The 16,176-nt window shown below is 37.5% G+C and overlaps 1 protein-coding gene across 1 annotated transcript in view; it reads left to right on the forward strand.

Annotated features, from left to right (window-relative positions):
• Positions 1-4,719: 4,719 nt before the first annotated feature.
• astn2 (astrotactin 2) overlaps positions 4,720-16,176 on the forward strand; it is a 244,671-nt gene continuing 233,214 nt past the window's right edge. The window contains exon 1 of the mRNA XM_029444334.1: positions 4,720-5,280. Within this exon, the coding sequence (XP_029300194.1) occupies positions 4,857-5,280 (424 nt within the window). The 5' untranslated portion in view covers positions 4,720-4,856. The remainder of the gene's footprint in view (positions 5,281-16,176) is intronic.

The raw sequence follows: 16,176 nt of genomic DNA on the forward strand, positions 1-16,176 counted from the left end.
GATAACGTTCAGTTAGTATAAAGTGGTCTATATGTTTGGAAAAACATCATGCAAAAAGTGCATCACTGTCCCTCTGTTATCAAATGTTTTGAATATGTTAATTTCAAGTCTTTTATATAAAGAGGCAACAAAGTTACTGAGGGTTGAAAATGGAAATCAATGCAGCATTGAGTTTCGATGCATTCTCTGACGGAAGTCTTAAATTAATTCACTAGATAGGGATGAATACAATATACACAGAGATTTGCACCACAAATATCCAATGCAATGTATCGCAGCATATATATAGTAGGCATGGGACGATATGAAAATGTCCTGTCATGATTGAGATTCAAGATATTATCCAGATTATAATGAACATTTGCTAAATGGCACTAAAACATACTAGAATCACCATTTTGTTAAAAACAAATGTTTTATTGAATCACGGATAGGACACAAACAATCTTAAATATGCAAATCATAATCATAAATCATAAGGTCCCTCTGCATAAATAAAAGATAACAAAGCAACATTGTGTGAGTTTGTTCTTTTTTTATATGTTTATTCCTGTATTTAAAAATAAAAATAAATCAGGCTCTATTTTTCACTTCTTTACTATGATAATGAAGTTGACAGCTTTTTTAAGTCACTCAGATGAAGATATTGATTACCTCGATGATGGAAATTCACGACAATCAACTAATTGAGTGTTTTTATCAAGATAAAATAAATAAAATCATATATCGTCTCATCCCTAACTCAAAGCTACTGCTAAGTTCATATGTCGTTATGATGATGATTCTGTGCATTGGATAAAGACAACCACACAAATACTACAGTATGCATTTGTAGTAGTAATGATAACAGTAGTGTGTGTTGGTCTTGACTATCTGATATTCTAAAATGTTAGAATAAAACAAATGAAAGAGGAAAAGACAGTATTTGATTTGCATTGAATATGACATGTGCGTCTTTTGAATTGAGGTGGATTTAAATAGAGAAACAGTAAGAGACTGGGTTTGAAATGTTTCAGCATCACAGAGAGAGAGAGAGAGAGAGAGAGAGACAGAGATTGCTAGCAAATACACACGGGGCTCATCTCATTTGTCTTCATTCATTGTATCTTTGTTTATCCTACTTTCCTACTTTCATCTTTTCCTCAAATCTTAGTTCCTCCCCGTCTAAAGATGCATGGAAGAGATGTAAGGAAAAGATGCGAAGACAACGGAACAGAAGTAGCACAACCTTGCCTCTAGGGCGTCGTGAGCAAAGTTGGTGACTTATCACTGTTGGAGAAAGGGCTCTTTGGCATCTTCTGAAGCCTGCAGATTATGGGACGAACTGCCCAAATAACAAGGGTGCCATGTTCACTGTTGTGCAGTTATTTTTAGTTGTGCCTCGACATGACTGAATATAAAATAAAGAAGTAAACAACAAGCAACTCTCAAATAAAATGGCCAAAAGTGAATACGGTTTACTAGGTATGAAACAGGGGCTGATTTTAAAACCATAGAAAGACAGAGAGAGAGAGAGAGAGAGAGAGAGAGAGAGAGAGAGAGAGAGAGAGAGAGAGAGAGAGAGAGAGAGACTGTATCAATACCCACACCTACGGTACAGTATTGGGAAGTTAAGTGCCTAAACATTACATATATTTGATGATTGCAATTGTGGTGAAAAGACTCAAATAGGTAATGAAATCTCTGCATCGCTCAGGTAGGTTTTGGCTCAGTTGCTGTTATTTGTATAAGTACAAATAAATAGGGACAGCAATCCAACAACAACAACCTAATTATAACCTGACATTTAGAAGACATGTTTAGGGGGGGGTGAAGGAGTAATAAAAGAACGTTTTTGAAAATCACATTTAATTTCTGCCAAAATGTCAAAGTGTTTATACCTGAATAGCTGTGTAATTACATGTGCCAGTGCACAACTTACCAGGTGGCATGTGCATGTTCACCTAAGTGCTCAAGACTTGAAGTTTGGGTACTTGGACAGACCCTGTGAGTGAATGCTTTAGCACCATGGAAAAAAAACAAAGATTGTCTTTGAATATTTCAGCACCATGGAGAGAGACGGGGAAAGGCTCGCGCTGTGGCCTGTTTCCATATTAATTCTCAGCAAGTTTAGAGCAAGCAGTATGTTCACACGAGAAAAGTGACGAATAATAAATATACTCAAATGTGTTAGTATGCAAACTATGCATCGACATTTGTAGATTGTAGATAGAACCCACAATGTAATACACACAGGAAATGATGAATAAAATAAGTTGTTCATAGTGCCGAGACAGCTTCCGAAAGATCTTGGAAAGCTAAAAATACAATATTAAATATTTGCTAAAACATTTTACTTCTCTTTCTCAAGTCATTGAATGATTGATGCAGGTCTTGTACCCTTCACTGTTAGTGCAGCACTAAAGACGACTACATTCATTTCTGAGGTACTAATTGCAAAGATATAAAGTGAAAATCAGTGGGGAAGTACAGCATACTGGCTAACACTGGCATGTTGTATGGCATTGGGACACAGTGTAAGTTTAAAAGTGTCAGCACCATGGACAGAGCACAAGGACGCAGATTTGCTCTCTTGCCCCCAGAGGGAAGAGTAACACAGAAGGTAACACAACATAATTCAGATTCATTCTAAAGGTCCACAAAATGTCTAGAAACAATACATAGGTTAAACAGAGATATATAAATATGTATATATATGCATATATATACAAACACATGTATATATATATATATATACAAATGTACATATATATATATATATATGTATATATATACACATATATATATATACACTGTATATATATATATATATATATATATATATATATATATATACATATATATAATGTGTATATATATATATATATATATATATATATATACATACACATGCATATATATATATACACATGTATATATATACATATATATACATGTTATATATGTATATATATATATATACTATATATATATATATATATATATATATATACACACATATATATACTGTATATATATATATATATATATATATATATATACATACACATGCATATATATATACACATGTACATACATATACATATATGTATACCGTACATATATATACATAGATATATATATATATATATATATATATATATATATATATATATATATACACACATGTATATATACATATATATATATATATATATATATATATATATATATATATACATAAACATATATACATAAACATATATAGAAATACAGTATATATATAGGTTTTTTTTAATATACTTTTTACTTTTTAAGCATTACAGTAAGTATAACAATAACTTATAGGTACATACTTTAATTAATTCTACTTTTCATTTATTTATTAAACTTTATCTGTGTAACTTATTCGTGTTGTTAAATTCAGACTTTCATGTAATCATGTGTATACTGGAACTATTGTATTTCTTTATATAACTATGAAAATGTATCACTTTGCTTTCTGGTGCAGTCACACACATTGATATATTTGATTAAATGTACTTTACATTGAACTGGGATCTTTTGGAGAAACTGCAGACTAAAATGTAACTTATATTACTATTACTACTACTTATAATATACTTATATTTGCAGGAAATGGAAAATATCTATTTAACAGCGCATGAGGTGAAGGTAGGATGTATGGATGAATGAAAACCCTTTGCTGAACACTTGCTACTGAGTCTTTCAGGGCATGGTAAGTTGAAGACCTGGGGCATCATTTATAAAGTGAGGGGGGGATATCACCCGTAGTACTTATGCATCTGATGTATTTTTTGTACTGTTTAGGATTAATCATTAATTAAGACAATGTAGTGTGTTAGACATTAATCCTTATGTTTTATTGATGATGTGCAATCCCCCAAGCTGTCCAGTGAACTTATTAACTCAAAATACACATATTTGATGCTTTTCAAATATTAAAGATATACTTGGGGTGAGATTGTTTTGTCAACTGTTTTTCAAGTTCACAAACCAACTTTGAAATTAACATGGCTAAGAAGTCCTTGCAATTCTTAGAAAAATAAATCTTAACAGTCATCTGGGAAACGCCATCTGCTGATGAAGATCATGATATGATCAACAGCTCCAGAACGACTACTAAATGCACCTTGAGGTGATGTTGTTTGCAAGGTGCAGGAATGAACTTTGAGATTCAACTTTGGAGTCAAAGTGGATGAGAAGTGCTCTTACATACATATGAAAATCTGGCAAACGCCATGTGCAGATGAAGCCCATATAATATAATAATAACAACTACTAAATGGACCTTGAGTAAATAGCATTTTGTTAATGGCTGTTTTCAAGGTCAGAATGAATTCTGAAACCTCATAAAAGATATGTTTGGAAAATCTCAGGCATACGTTAATAATTGTGGCAACAGTCTCCCACACACACGTTTATTAATTTACTTAGTGATATTAGTTTGCTTATATGGCAGTCTAAGTCCTACCAGAATCACTGATTTCCTTAAAAAATATTAAAATGTCTAATTGAAGAAATCAGAACTCTTACTTTCACAAGATTTGAGAGTTTATTCTATCAAATAAACTAAGCCAGAAAAGCCAACATAATGCTGAAAAACATGCTGACTCCACATCATGCCTGTCTTTAACAGGACACGTGCTCCTCCGTGTTTAAGTGTGTTTGTGTTGTCCCACAGTGTGAACACAGACGGATGTGTGTGAAGAGCCGAAAGATGTCATCCTCACTACACCTGTGCTGCCGCCTCCTGGACGGACGCGACTCCTTTTGCAGCGTCTGTTGCCTGCTATAAGTGAACGGACAGCTTATGAGCCCCACTCAAAGCGAGAGAACCACACACAAGGAGCGGGATGGCGAGGATATTACTGCTGCACCTCCGCGTCCTTCTCGCGGGGCTCTTACTAACGGGAACCTTGACAGTCCGCGCAAACAGAGGGGCTACATCACCCGACGAAGCAAGAGACAAAGAGAGCGACGCGGAGGCGCCATGTGAGGTGAAATCCGTAACCGTGTCTACCTTGCCCGTACTCCGGGAGAACGAGTTCAGCTTCACCGGCGGAGCCTCGGGGAACGTGGTCGGAGGAGGAGGAGGGGGTGCTGCTGGAGCAGGTGGTGCTGGTGGAGGAGGAACTGGAGGAGGAACTGGTGGTGGTGGAGGAGGAGCAGGAGGAGGGGGGGAATCCAGACTCCTGTTATTCGTTAGGACAGACCTACCTGGGCGAATTTCCGTTATGGATGATCTTGACAACACAGCTCTCCCCTACTTCACACTGGGTAAGAACTGCTCTGGTACTGTGTTGTTTCCCCCTCCACGATGATAACCAGTCAACCTAGCTGCACGTTTGTGCGCATTGGGACCAGGCACACTGGCAGCCTGTGTTCACTCTTGAGCTACATTCCCAAAAAAATAACCTGCGCTCATACACGCACTCCCTGGCGTTTCCATTACCTTGTTTGGATTCCTTGGTAACTATACTGTTGTCTAGCCAGCATGATGCGCAACCAATAATCCAGGAACACAACTAATTACACAATCCCCCCTTTCCCTGGTGATACTTAAAATACGGTTGCCTCAAAGTACAGCTCATGTTTCCGTGATCCTATATTCCCTTCCTCTCATTCTTCATCTGCCTCTCTTTATGGCTGCCTTTCCTATTCTGTGGTTAAATATGATTATAACTTTGTGCATACCCTAAGCATGGTGCCCCAATCAAGGAATGCAATTTTCTCCTGTGAATATGCATGAAATTGGTATTTTACTCTCACTTGAGCACAGAATTCATAGCACACATGCATTGCTGGTGGTGTAAGAATAACTGAATGAAATACTAGGCTAGAGTTTGTATGACTTAACATTTGATCACTGTAGGTTTTAACCTACATGTCCCACTTTTTGTTTAATTAGTTCTATATAACTGAGTTAATACACACAAGCACAATATCATCTTCTCAAGTTCTCTGTGGAAGCCGTTGACTTTAAAAGGTCTTAGGAGAAGTATCGCTGATTGGACAATCATAGAGGACATAATAGTGGGGAAATATTTCTGCCTTCCACCAACCCAAAAATATATTTGCTTTGTAAGAGGAGCAGACTATGCATGAAGGAAAGCTTACCTTGCTTTCTCTTGCTTGAATCAATTCAAGGCAACTATATTGGCTCAGAATGATAGAAAACCTGTTATATGGCAAATACAAAGATGCAAGAGTTGGTGGAACTCGTTGATGTGGGTACTGAGAAAATCCATGTCTCATTACTACAGTTTTCAGACTCTGGCTTGCTATCTTTTTTTTTTTGTTTCTCTTTTCCCGGTCTCGGTTTTATTCTCTGTATGGGGAGTGCTGAGTAAACTGGCTTCGCGAAGCAAAGGCAGGCAGGCAGGCTGGCTGAGGGCTGAGGGCTGGAGCATTAAGCTAGTAAATCACTTTCTATTCTCATTAAGGACAGCCGTTGACTGGTGAGAAAGGCCTCTCTGTCCTCCCAGTCAGCCAGCTAGCAAATTTGCTGCTTTGCCCTTCCAGTGCATGACTGCATGCTGTAGTGGGAGAGGGAGAAAGGAGGCTTCAATATTTTTGATGCAAACCATGTTCGCTCATGGCGTTGACCACACTTTCAAACTGAATAACCGCTCTAATGTAGTTGTATGCAGGATGAAACCTGATGTTATCACTACAAAACTGAAATGTGTGAGATTAAATATAAATTCCTAGAATCAGGAAAAACACCAGTAACACATGTTTGTTTTTAAAAGCTATAGTCTACTGATATTTTTTATATATTTCATATTTGTGTTTTCTGCAATGTGAAAACTCTCATATTATTATTATTATTATTATTATTATTATGATTGGTATTGTTTTTGTTATTATTGTTATTATTATTATTATTATTATTATTATTATTATTATTATTATTATTATTGTGTTAAGTTCCTGACACATGATTCCATGGCAGAAGCCATTTTGGTATCACCTGTGTTTTCCTTGTCTTCAGTATTCAACGCCATAACACATCAGGTCATCCTGACAGCTTTCCTCTTGATGGATGTATTTGTGTCTGCTTGTGAAATAAATTGCACCCCCGACATCATAAAAACACAGTGTTGTTGATTCAGTTGAACAAAATGAGCAAATTGAATCACATAGTCAGTGAATTTTTATTATTATCAGAATTGCATTTGTTGCATTGATATTCTGCCTCCTTTTTTTATTATTATTTTCAAACTCCTATTAAGATTGTGAACTTTGGTGATCCAGGGATGCTACACAAGTGTAAGCCCCACTTCCTACACAGTCAGATACACACATATTATATGGGCTTTGGCATGGGCATCGTCAATTTTTATTTATTCATTTTGTTCGTTTCATATTTGAATACCCACTATAGGACTGTATAGTTTCTATAATGTTTTAGATTGAAGCAAACACCCACCAACACCTATTACTATCCTTTAATCTCTGATGCTTTCAGGCAGCGGTGTGAACAATAGAACACAGTAACAACACAAATAATGTAAGCTGAACTAAAGAACAGAGAATTGTTGCAGATAATGTAAACAACTCACAGTAAAAGTCTCAATTAACTGCAAACCATGTTCTCACTGACTTTTTAGAAACTAATTAACACTATATATATGTTATAGTTATATACTATATGTTCTCACTATTTAGCTTAATAACACGTACCACTGTTACCTCGCCAGTCAGTGTTTAGCGCTGTGCTACACTTGACTGACGTATAAAAGTGCAAACCTAATGCATTAAATCTCCTTCCAGTAGCTGTTTTTGTTTCCTTTCACACAAACATCAAAATGTACTTCTAGAAAAATGAATTAAATAAAAAATAATGATACCACAGAGATTTACAAATGCTATGGCAGACCTTATTAGACAAATGTCATCCGAGCCTTAATGAGCACAGTCCTGTGTCTGTTTCTTCGATTCTGTCAGATATCTGTTTTGTCGAACGAGAGTCCGAGGTTAGGGAAGGTGGGAATAGGACAGCAAGTCCCCCTTCCCACCGTGGCCCATTGCCTGCTCAGATTTAATTTATTGCCTCAAGTGTCATGGAGAATGGATGAGCAGAAAGGGCAGTGCAGAGGAAATGTACAGAGCCTCTTCCCGTCGCCTCGTTTCTCGCTTTGTTTTATTAGTCTTTTCTTTCTTGTGAAAATAAATAACTATGAGCAAACGGTGATGGAAATCATTACATTCAATAAGCACAGGGTCGGTGTACCGTCCTTACTTTTGGTAAAAGGTTTTGTGTGTAATCCAAATTCAAGGACTTAAGTGTTTAACCTTTCAGCATCAGGGTTTTTCTTTCCTAGTGCCATCGTTTTCTTCTGCTCCACAATCGTATTGGTTTAAAAAAAAAAGAAAAAAGTCTGTTAATTTAATTTTTGAATACCAATTTTTTATGCATTTGGACTGTAATGGAAACTTTTATAGCATCACACTTAGAAATTCTAGGGAGAGAATTCAATGTTGCTACGCTTTGTCACACAATATAATTTTCCTTGCTTGTTTTAAGTGATGTGGAACTGGGTGGAAATCGATATGTTTAGCAACATGGCTGAGTCGGTATACGCCTCATTAGGAGTTCACCTTTCTGAAAACCTTCAGGCACTTAACGCAGGAGTGAAAACATTCAAAGTCTCCGTGTCCTCTATCGTCTCTATCCATCGAATTGGACTAAATCTTTACGCTTTTAATTTTCTCTCTCTCTCTCTCTCTCTCTCTCTCTCTCTCTCTCCCCCCCCCCCCCCCCCTTCGGTGTATCTCTCTCTAAGCAGGAGTAACAGCAAAGCCTGCTTGCTCAGAGATGGGAGATTAAAAAGCATCCGTGGTAAAGTGAAAAAAGAATGCCTGCACCAGAGCGAGCACTCTGTTCCCTGTGGTACAAAACATGTACACGCTGCACTACGTCTCAATCGTATGTCAGGGGTTGAGCTTAGCACTGCAGGACACGCACTGAAGAGGGGGGGGGGGAGGTCAACAACAAAGATGGGAGTTATTACATGGTGTTGGAGCTGAGATGGAGGTGTAAGTTTTTGTTAAATATTTTTTAAATGTTAGCATAGCTCTTCTTTTAGAGTGTAGTTGGGAACAAGCTCATCCAACTGATATACCAAGGGTGTAAAGAGACCATAGAGAATAGGATCCATGGTGGAGCGTGTGCAGGCCATCAAATGGTCTATTTGTCATCATTTGACCTGCTATACTATAGTATGCTTATAGGAGGCTGTCTTTTTAAGATGAATGCTCTACTACAGGCTGTTTAATTTGTTGTGGGAATTATGTTCCTAACCCCACTCCGTACATGTTACGCCCCACCCCAATGTTTTCAGTCTCATGTCAATTGGTTTGTTCATATACGTTTGAATGCAGCTCACGATTAAAAAGCACTCACAATATGTTGATCGTGTTGAATTTCCATTATCGGGATAATCGTGAGTATCCTCACATATGTGACTTAGAAACAGCTGTCCAGCTCGTTCATCATGGTGGAGAAGTGGAAAAATACAGGAATGTGACATTTCATCGTGACATTGTTTTCATATAGCCCCATGCCTAATTGAGAATGTACATTTGTACCTCAGACCATGTGTGTATATAGTTTACTAACACAAGCCGAACTCATACCGCTGATGATGAAGGATTACACTGGCATGTGTGAAAAATTGATGAGTCTGTGTTAACGTGCTAACAGACACACGCAGACGGTTCACTCACTGTTGCTGCTGTTCAAAGTAAAAAATAAATAAAATAAATACATTTCAGAGGTCTCCTTCAGAATCTCCGACTCCCTCCCGGCTCGCCTCCCCAGGAGTTGTCTATCTGTCTGTCTGTCTGCTGAGCCTGAGTTCTTCCCCGCCTGCCCAGCTACAGCCACCGAAGAAGACGATTGTCGTGTTTGTGGCGAAACATAGGTATAGGCATAGGCCGCCGTTCTAGCAACAGCTTTGCATTTACAAATCCCCAGACGATCGTTAGATGTGAGTTGCCCCCATATGGAAGCATTCATTCTGATTTCTCCACTAATTTATTCAGGATTTTCTTTCAATTTGTTGACATGCAGCAACATTTCCGCTTATTTTCTTTTCCTTTTTTTTTTAGCTGACTAGGATTAAAGACGGAATACACATATTCATCATCCAAATCGTTGATTAAGATGCATTTCCACACCTATTTAACTCTGGAAGTGGAGATGAGAACACAGATTTACCATCACTAAGGTTGATAAAAACAAAAAGAAGTTTGATGTAAGGAGTGCTTTTACATATTTTAGCCTTTGTGCATCCACAGTGTTGGTCTGGTCCCTGCAGTAATAACGAGCCGATGGTATTCACCTACTGTAGTAGCACCATGTTTGATTGTAGTCTGAATATGCTAAATTCGTTTTTGTTTGCAGTGTGTGTGTGTGTGTGTGTGTGTGTGTGTGTGTGTGTGTGTGTGTGTGTGTGTGTGTGTGTGATCGTGTATAAAGAAACATGTGTCTTTCTTTGGCAAAAAGAGTGCTTTTTTGAAAACAAACAACATATAATGAGGTTGTAATTCCTCACACAATGGGGAAACTCATTTGACTGGCAGAGAGTGAAGAATCCTGCTCATTTAGCCTAATGGTGACAGGCCTAAGTGAAGGCATGGGAAGGATGAATCAATTGTGGTCAGTGACCCATGCTGGTTGCTTCTTTCCTTTGCAGGAACTGTATTTGTAATGCTTTTGTTTTACCACCAGTGTCTCGCCTTATGGCGGTGGTGGGCAGCTTTGATCTCAAGATAATCATTTGATCATTACCATTGCTAAGAGGGGGGAGGGGGGGGGGGTATGCAAATACCCTTAATGAATGCACAAGCTCAGTTTTTGTTGCCCGTTTCCCCTTCTGATTTATGCAAAGCAACAACATGCACAATTGCTGATCCATTTTATTAATTGGCAAAGAAGATGAAAGATAATGTTTGGCAAATGGGGGAATCTCAATATTCAGTATTTTCTTTTTTGTCTTATATATGTCTGGTTTTTTCTTCTTAAATGAGCCAGATAAGATACAATCTTTTGGGGGAGGTTTACCGTAGCAGGATGAATAAAGAAATGGGTCGGTCCTAAAAAAAAGTGTGTGCCCTTCCTTATAGATAAACATGAGGTGTGGGCTCAGTTTACTTATTTATCACGCAGATTAGGTTGTCTGCTTATACGTGTAATTGCTGAATCTCTATGAAATGTAATGGTCTGATATTTACAAATCTGAGCTAAGTACGCTGGTTTGAGAATAAATACAGAGCAGTGTATCCTTATGTTACCAACATTTCAGGCATTAGCATTTTACACAGGACCTCCACTATGCCTTTTGAAAGCTTTTATAGGTTCAGTGACATGCCCAGGGACTCTCACCAGTACTATAATGTGTCCTTTCATGTAAATTGAAACCAGTAGACTGTATTTATTTAAACATTTATATAATAAATGAAAGGCTACCTACATTTTTGTCATCAATCTATCTGACTGTAAGAGTTTGATTGTGACCCTCGCCCTCCTTGATGGATTTCTGCTGAGCTTTTTCACAGTATATATATATATATATATATATATATATATATATATATATATATATATGTATATATATATATATATATATATATATTTATTTGGGTTTAACTCCAAGACTACAACTTATCTTGGTAAGTAAAGCTGGACTAGTATCAAAGAACAGTGTATGTAAACATTTTGGAAGCTGATTCCCAAAAGATTCATAAACTTTCTGCCTGTATACTGTAAAGGGGACCAAATGCATAATGTGACAATGATTTATAAAAGCAATTGCATTTTGTTGCTCTTTTGGTTGCTTGGGCTTTTCCATTGTGTCCCCCATCTCATAATAAAGGGCCCCATGTGACAAAAACTGTGTAATGTATTTGCTCTCTTAGTAAAATACTTTTTACAACGCAGACGTTCGGGGCCCGAGGAGGTCGTGTGAAATCCACCAACTTGCACACAATATCTTAAAACCAAGCATGATATTAGCCACGTTGAATATTTTACAAAGTTCAAATTTGCCTACAGATCAATGAGGTCTTCCTCTGTGGACACTACAGCGATTGCACGACTTAACCTAAGTATACTGCGAGAGGAGCACACATAACCTTTTAAACAAAGCTCTGATTTGCTTGCATAAAAGACAGGAAATAGAATGGCAGTTTTCTATTAAAGGTTGATTGGATAAAAGGCACAGCAGTTGAATCCAACAAATGTGAAATCAAGGTTTTTTTTCAGATTTCTAAACCGTTTTAAACAAATGGATTTAACGGAAATCAACAGAATTGGATTTAACTTACGCTAAATGGATAAATAAATGTAATATATATTATTCTGTTATGTGATTTGATTTGGTTTGTTAAATACACGGTGAGTCCAGAAATTGGAATATTTCTTTTCAGTATGTGATATTTTTTTCTCTTCTGGTGTTTCACTATTAAAGTTGGGCAGATCGATACTGATGCGTCTCGACCTGACGTTTAATCCTCACGTAAAATAAAAATATTGATACAATACAAAGTACATTTGTATTTGGGGATAAAAGTGAAATGTACCAAAGAGTTAAGCAGGAGTTACTTTCTCATTCACACATTTAGAAACAAACACAAACGGGCACAAAAACTAACTGGGCAGTGACGGAGGCTGCTATCATCAACGAATATGAAGAATTTACTCATTATTTAGTTTGTTATTGAATTCAATTGATTGATACTATTTGACTGAATTCATTCTCAGTTGTTATAATGTTTGAAAAACTACTTTGGCTAAAAATTGAGCATTTATTGAATGTTTTTAAGCTAATTAGTACATATTTGATCATTTCAATGGTAATTCAAATGAATGCAAAACCTTTTTTAAGTGGCTTGAATCCTTGGTGAAAAGCTTTCCCCATCCCACAATATGTACACAGGTAGACGGTACATAAAAAGAGGAAGCCACACATAACTACTCTGCTAAATACCTTTTCTCTCTTTCTTTTTTTTTTAAATCTTGTTCTGGTTTGAGAGATAGTTTTTGGCCCAGTGGGGGGATTTTGACCTCCCAGATGACATGAATGCACACAATAGTGGAGTCCACCCCTGACTGTCTAACTAAATGAAACATGAGGAGAGAAAAAGGCTCGGAGAGCAGACGGAGTAATTGCGTGTATGGAATGGACATTTCTTACTTCTTGAGGCGTTATGTGTGTGTGTGTGTGTGTGTGTGTGTGTGTGTGTGTGTGTGTGTGTGTGTGTGTGTGTGTGTGTGCTCACATTTTTTATATTAATGCTTGGAAACTAACTTCATCCTTATGTGAGTGATATCAGAGTTCTCAATAGCAGGTGGAAGTTCCTTTACCTGGGCACCGCTCTTACTTGTGTGCAAGTTCTAACTTATCTTGCGACAGTTGTTATGGAAATGCTCGCATACCTAACCGCTGATACTCAGCCATTTGGCTGCAGACTGCTCGGTGGCAGCTGTCTGTGTGACATGAAAAGCTGTTTTTGACAAATGGAAATATTGCTTACACCTTACAGAGTCCTCAATAAAGCTGCCGTATTTTTTTCTCCGTTGAACGTTTACGGATGCTGCTACCGGTTTTTTAACGATTCTTGTGCCATTTTTATACATAATTATTTCAGTGAAAATCAAAGGATCAGTCAGTCATCAGTACAAGCAATTTATTTTCAAAGTGCCTTTTCTCTGTGGTATCTACTTCTTGCCAATAACAACAATGGCAAACAATTCAATCTTTTTTGATTAAAAGGGAATAATGTGAAATGGAAAACAGTGCATTGCCAAAAATAGGCTGTAAAGTGTATTACTCAATTCTGAAGCCTCATTTGTCCACTCTTTCACCCTTTTTAGCAGTGTTTTCTTATGTTGACGTTTTAATACTTTTTCCACTTACAAATTATTCCTTTGGGTGGGTGATTTTGACGGCAAAAAGTGTCTTTTTTTTTTTTTGCTAAAGGACATTTAATTATTTCAAACGATATTTATTCTTTGAGCCAGTCCATCATCTTGCAATCTGCAAATCACAACCCCACCACTCTGCCATAATTACAACCAGTGAGGAATAAGATGGAAGTGAGAGTGAGCCTCAAACTGTCAGTAAAATATATGTTTTACCCAGAACCTGCCTCACAGGAATTCACTTCCACTCCACTCTCTGGCTTCAAACAGACCAAACAGCCTGTAAATGTCCTCCTACTGGTTGACGGTTAGATTTCCAGATCACAGACATGATGAAAGCCCATCGCTCTGTTGGGCTCCAGTTGCTCTCCCTCCCTCTTGTCTTTGCTTTTTTCATGCATACTCCAACACTATATTGTTTGCCAACCTCTGCTTATATTCTGAACTTCAGACTAATTCCACTCAGACTGTGCTCTAGGTTTTATATTTAAAGTTATTTTTATTTTTATCTATATGCATTTTTGTAGTGTAGTGTGGCTTGTGTTCACAGTAACACTATTATTTCATCATCACCGTGGCAATGTTGTTAAATAGCCTCAACTAACGTGGTTAATGGAATTATTGAAATCACATAAGGGTCTTATTTTGCATACATGACGAGCAGTGTGAGTGCGTTTTCAAAGAATAAAAAGGAGAGTCATTGTTCATAAGCTGGTCACAATGATGTTTAAGACCCATAAAATTTGATTCCCAACAGTATTTGCTCTGCACCTTGGAAACGTGCCAGCTCTGCTCAGCTCACTGTCATCATATCCCCATGGTTGCTACAAAAGATTTTTAAACCTTTTATCTATGCTGGTTTGTTTGTACCTATTTGCATTCCCTCCAAGCTGTACAATCTGAGATTTCCTTTCAGATAAAGAATGTGAACCATTAATCCTACCCTCGACGGGTTCCCTCCCATAATCTTTTTCTTCTTCTGCTCCACCGTGCACATCTGTCCAGGTTCCTGGTGGAGTTTGCTTTATCTGCACAGGGACACATGTTCTGACTCTCCTTTTTTCCCCCCACTTGTCACTCTGGATAATATCGGCCCATTGACTTCAAACAAATCAAAGATGTTTTCTCCACTCTGAGTCGTCGGTAAGACGTGACCAAAAAGATTCTGTACGACCTCGGGTAGAGTAGATTAAGCTATGATGAAACATTGTTGGCGTGGTATGTTGATAATGTTGTTCATCTTTTATTATTTGATCCACAAAGAGAATCGCACATACGATCGGGGATGAGCATTAGCAGGGTTTGCCTCTAATAACGTCGATTACTTGCTCTTCTTTATTTGGCATCTGCATGGCTCATGAAACATTTTGTGCAATATGTTTCCATGGTATTATTATCCACACACTCTCTAGTTACCTTTTTCTTTTTTTTTAAAAGAATACGTCTGTCAGATTATACCGTTTCTTTCATACAGTATCAGTGAAACTGAATAGAGGTGTTTTCAGCACAACTGTGCACTTCTGATAAGCCTAAGGGGAAAATGGGCATTTGGCCTCATACACATTGTATGCTTATCCACAGGAAGCTCATTGGTATGTCATGGCTGTATCACTTTCACCTCCATTCAGAGGCATAGCACGCAACATTTTTTCAGGTATTTTGTCTGGTCTTGGATTAGCTATGATCTAACGGCAATTACCCTTGGAAGTCGAACACATTTTAGCATGCTCTCCCGAGGTCACTGGTAGGTGATGTGTCTTCAGACTTAAGAACATTCTCAAGGTGTAGGCTATAGGCACACTTTGACTTGCAACAGGATCTTCATACGTATTTTTAGGGACCGTCCATTATTGTAGTTTTAGTGCACAAAGTGTAGTTTGTAGAGCTGTACAAATGAAACCTGATTTTGATTAAGACTCTACACATATTCCATTTAAGTAAGGCAGTCATGCTTAGACCCAGGGGTGATAAAGACAAGTGTTGAAAGCTTACACGGATAGGCTTGTAGACATATCCTCCTCCCATCTGTTTCACGGTATTATACATTCAGAGAGGGAGAATGAAAAACACATGTCTGATGTTAATATTAATGTCACCTCTTCTAAATAAATAAATCAAGCAAGAGAGACAAACGGTGACGTCTGTAGCCAATCGGTGGCAACACGATAGCTGCAGGAAGGAATATGTGTGTGCACCTGTGTGTGTGTGTGTGCATGAAAGTTTTTTAATTCTTCTAACATTTG

Source organism: Cottoperca gobio, chromosome 12, assembly GCF_900634415.1.
Source record: "Cottoperca gobio chromosome 12, fCotGob3.1, whole genome shotgun sequence".
Lineage (NCBI taxonomy): Eukaryota > Metazoa > Chordata > Actinopteri > Perciformes > Bovichtidae > Cottoperca > Cottoperca gobio.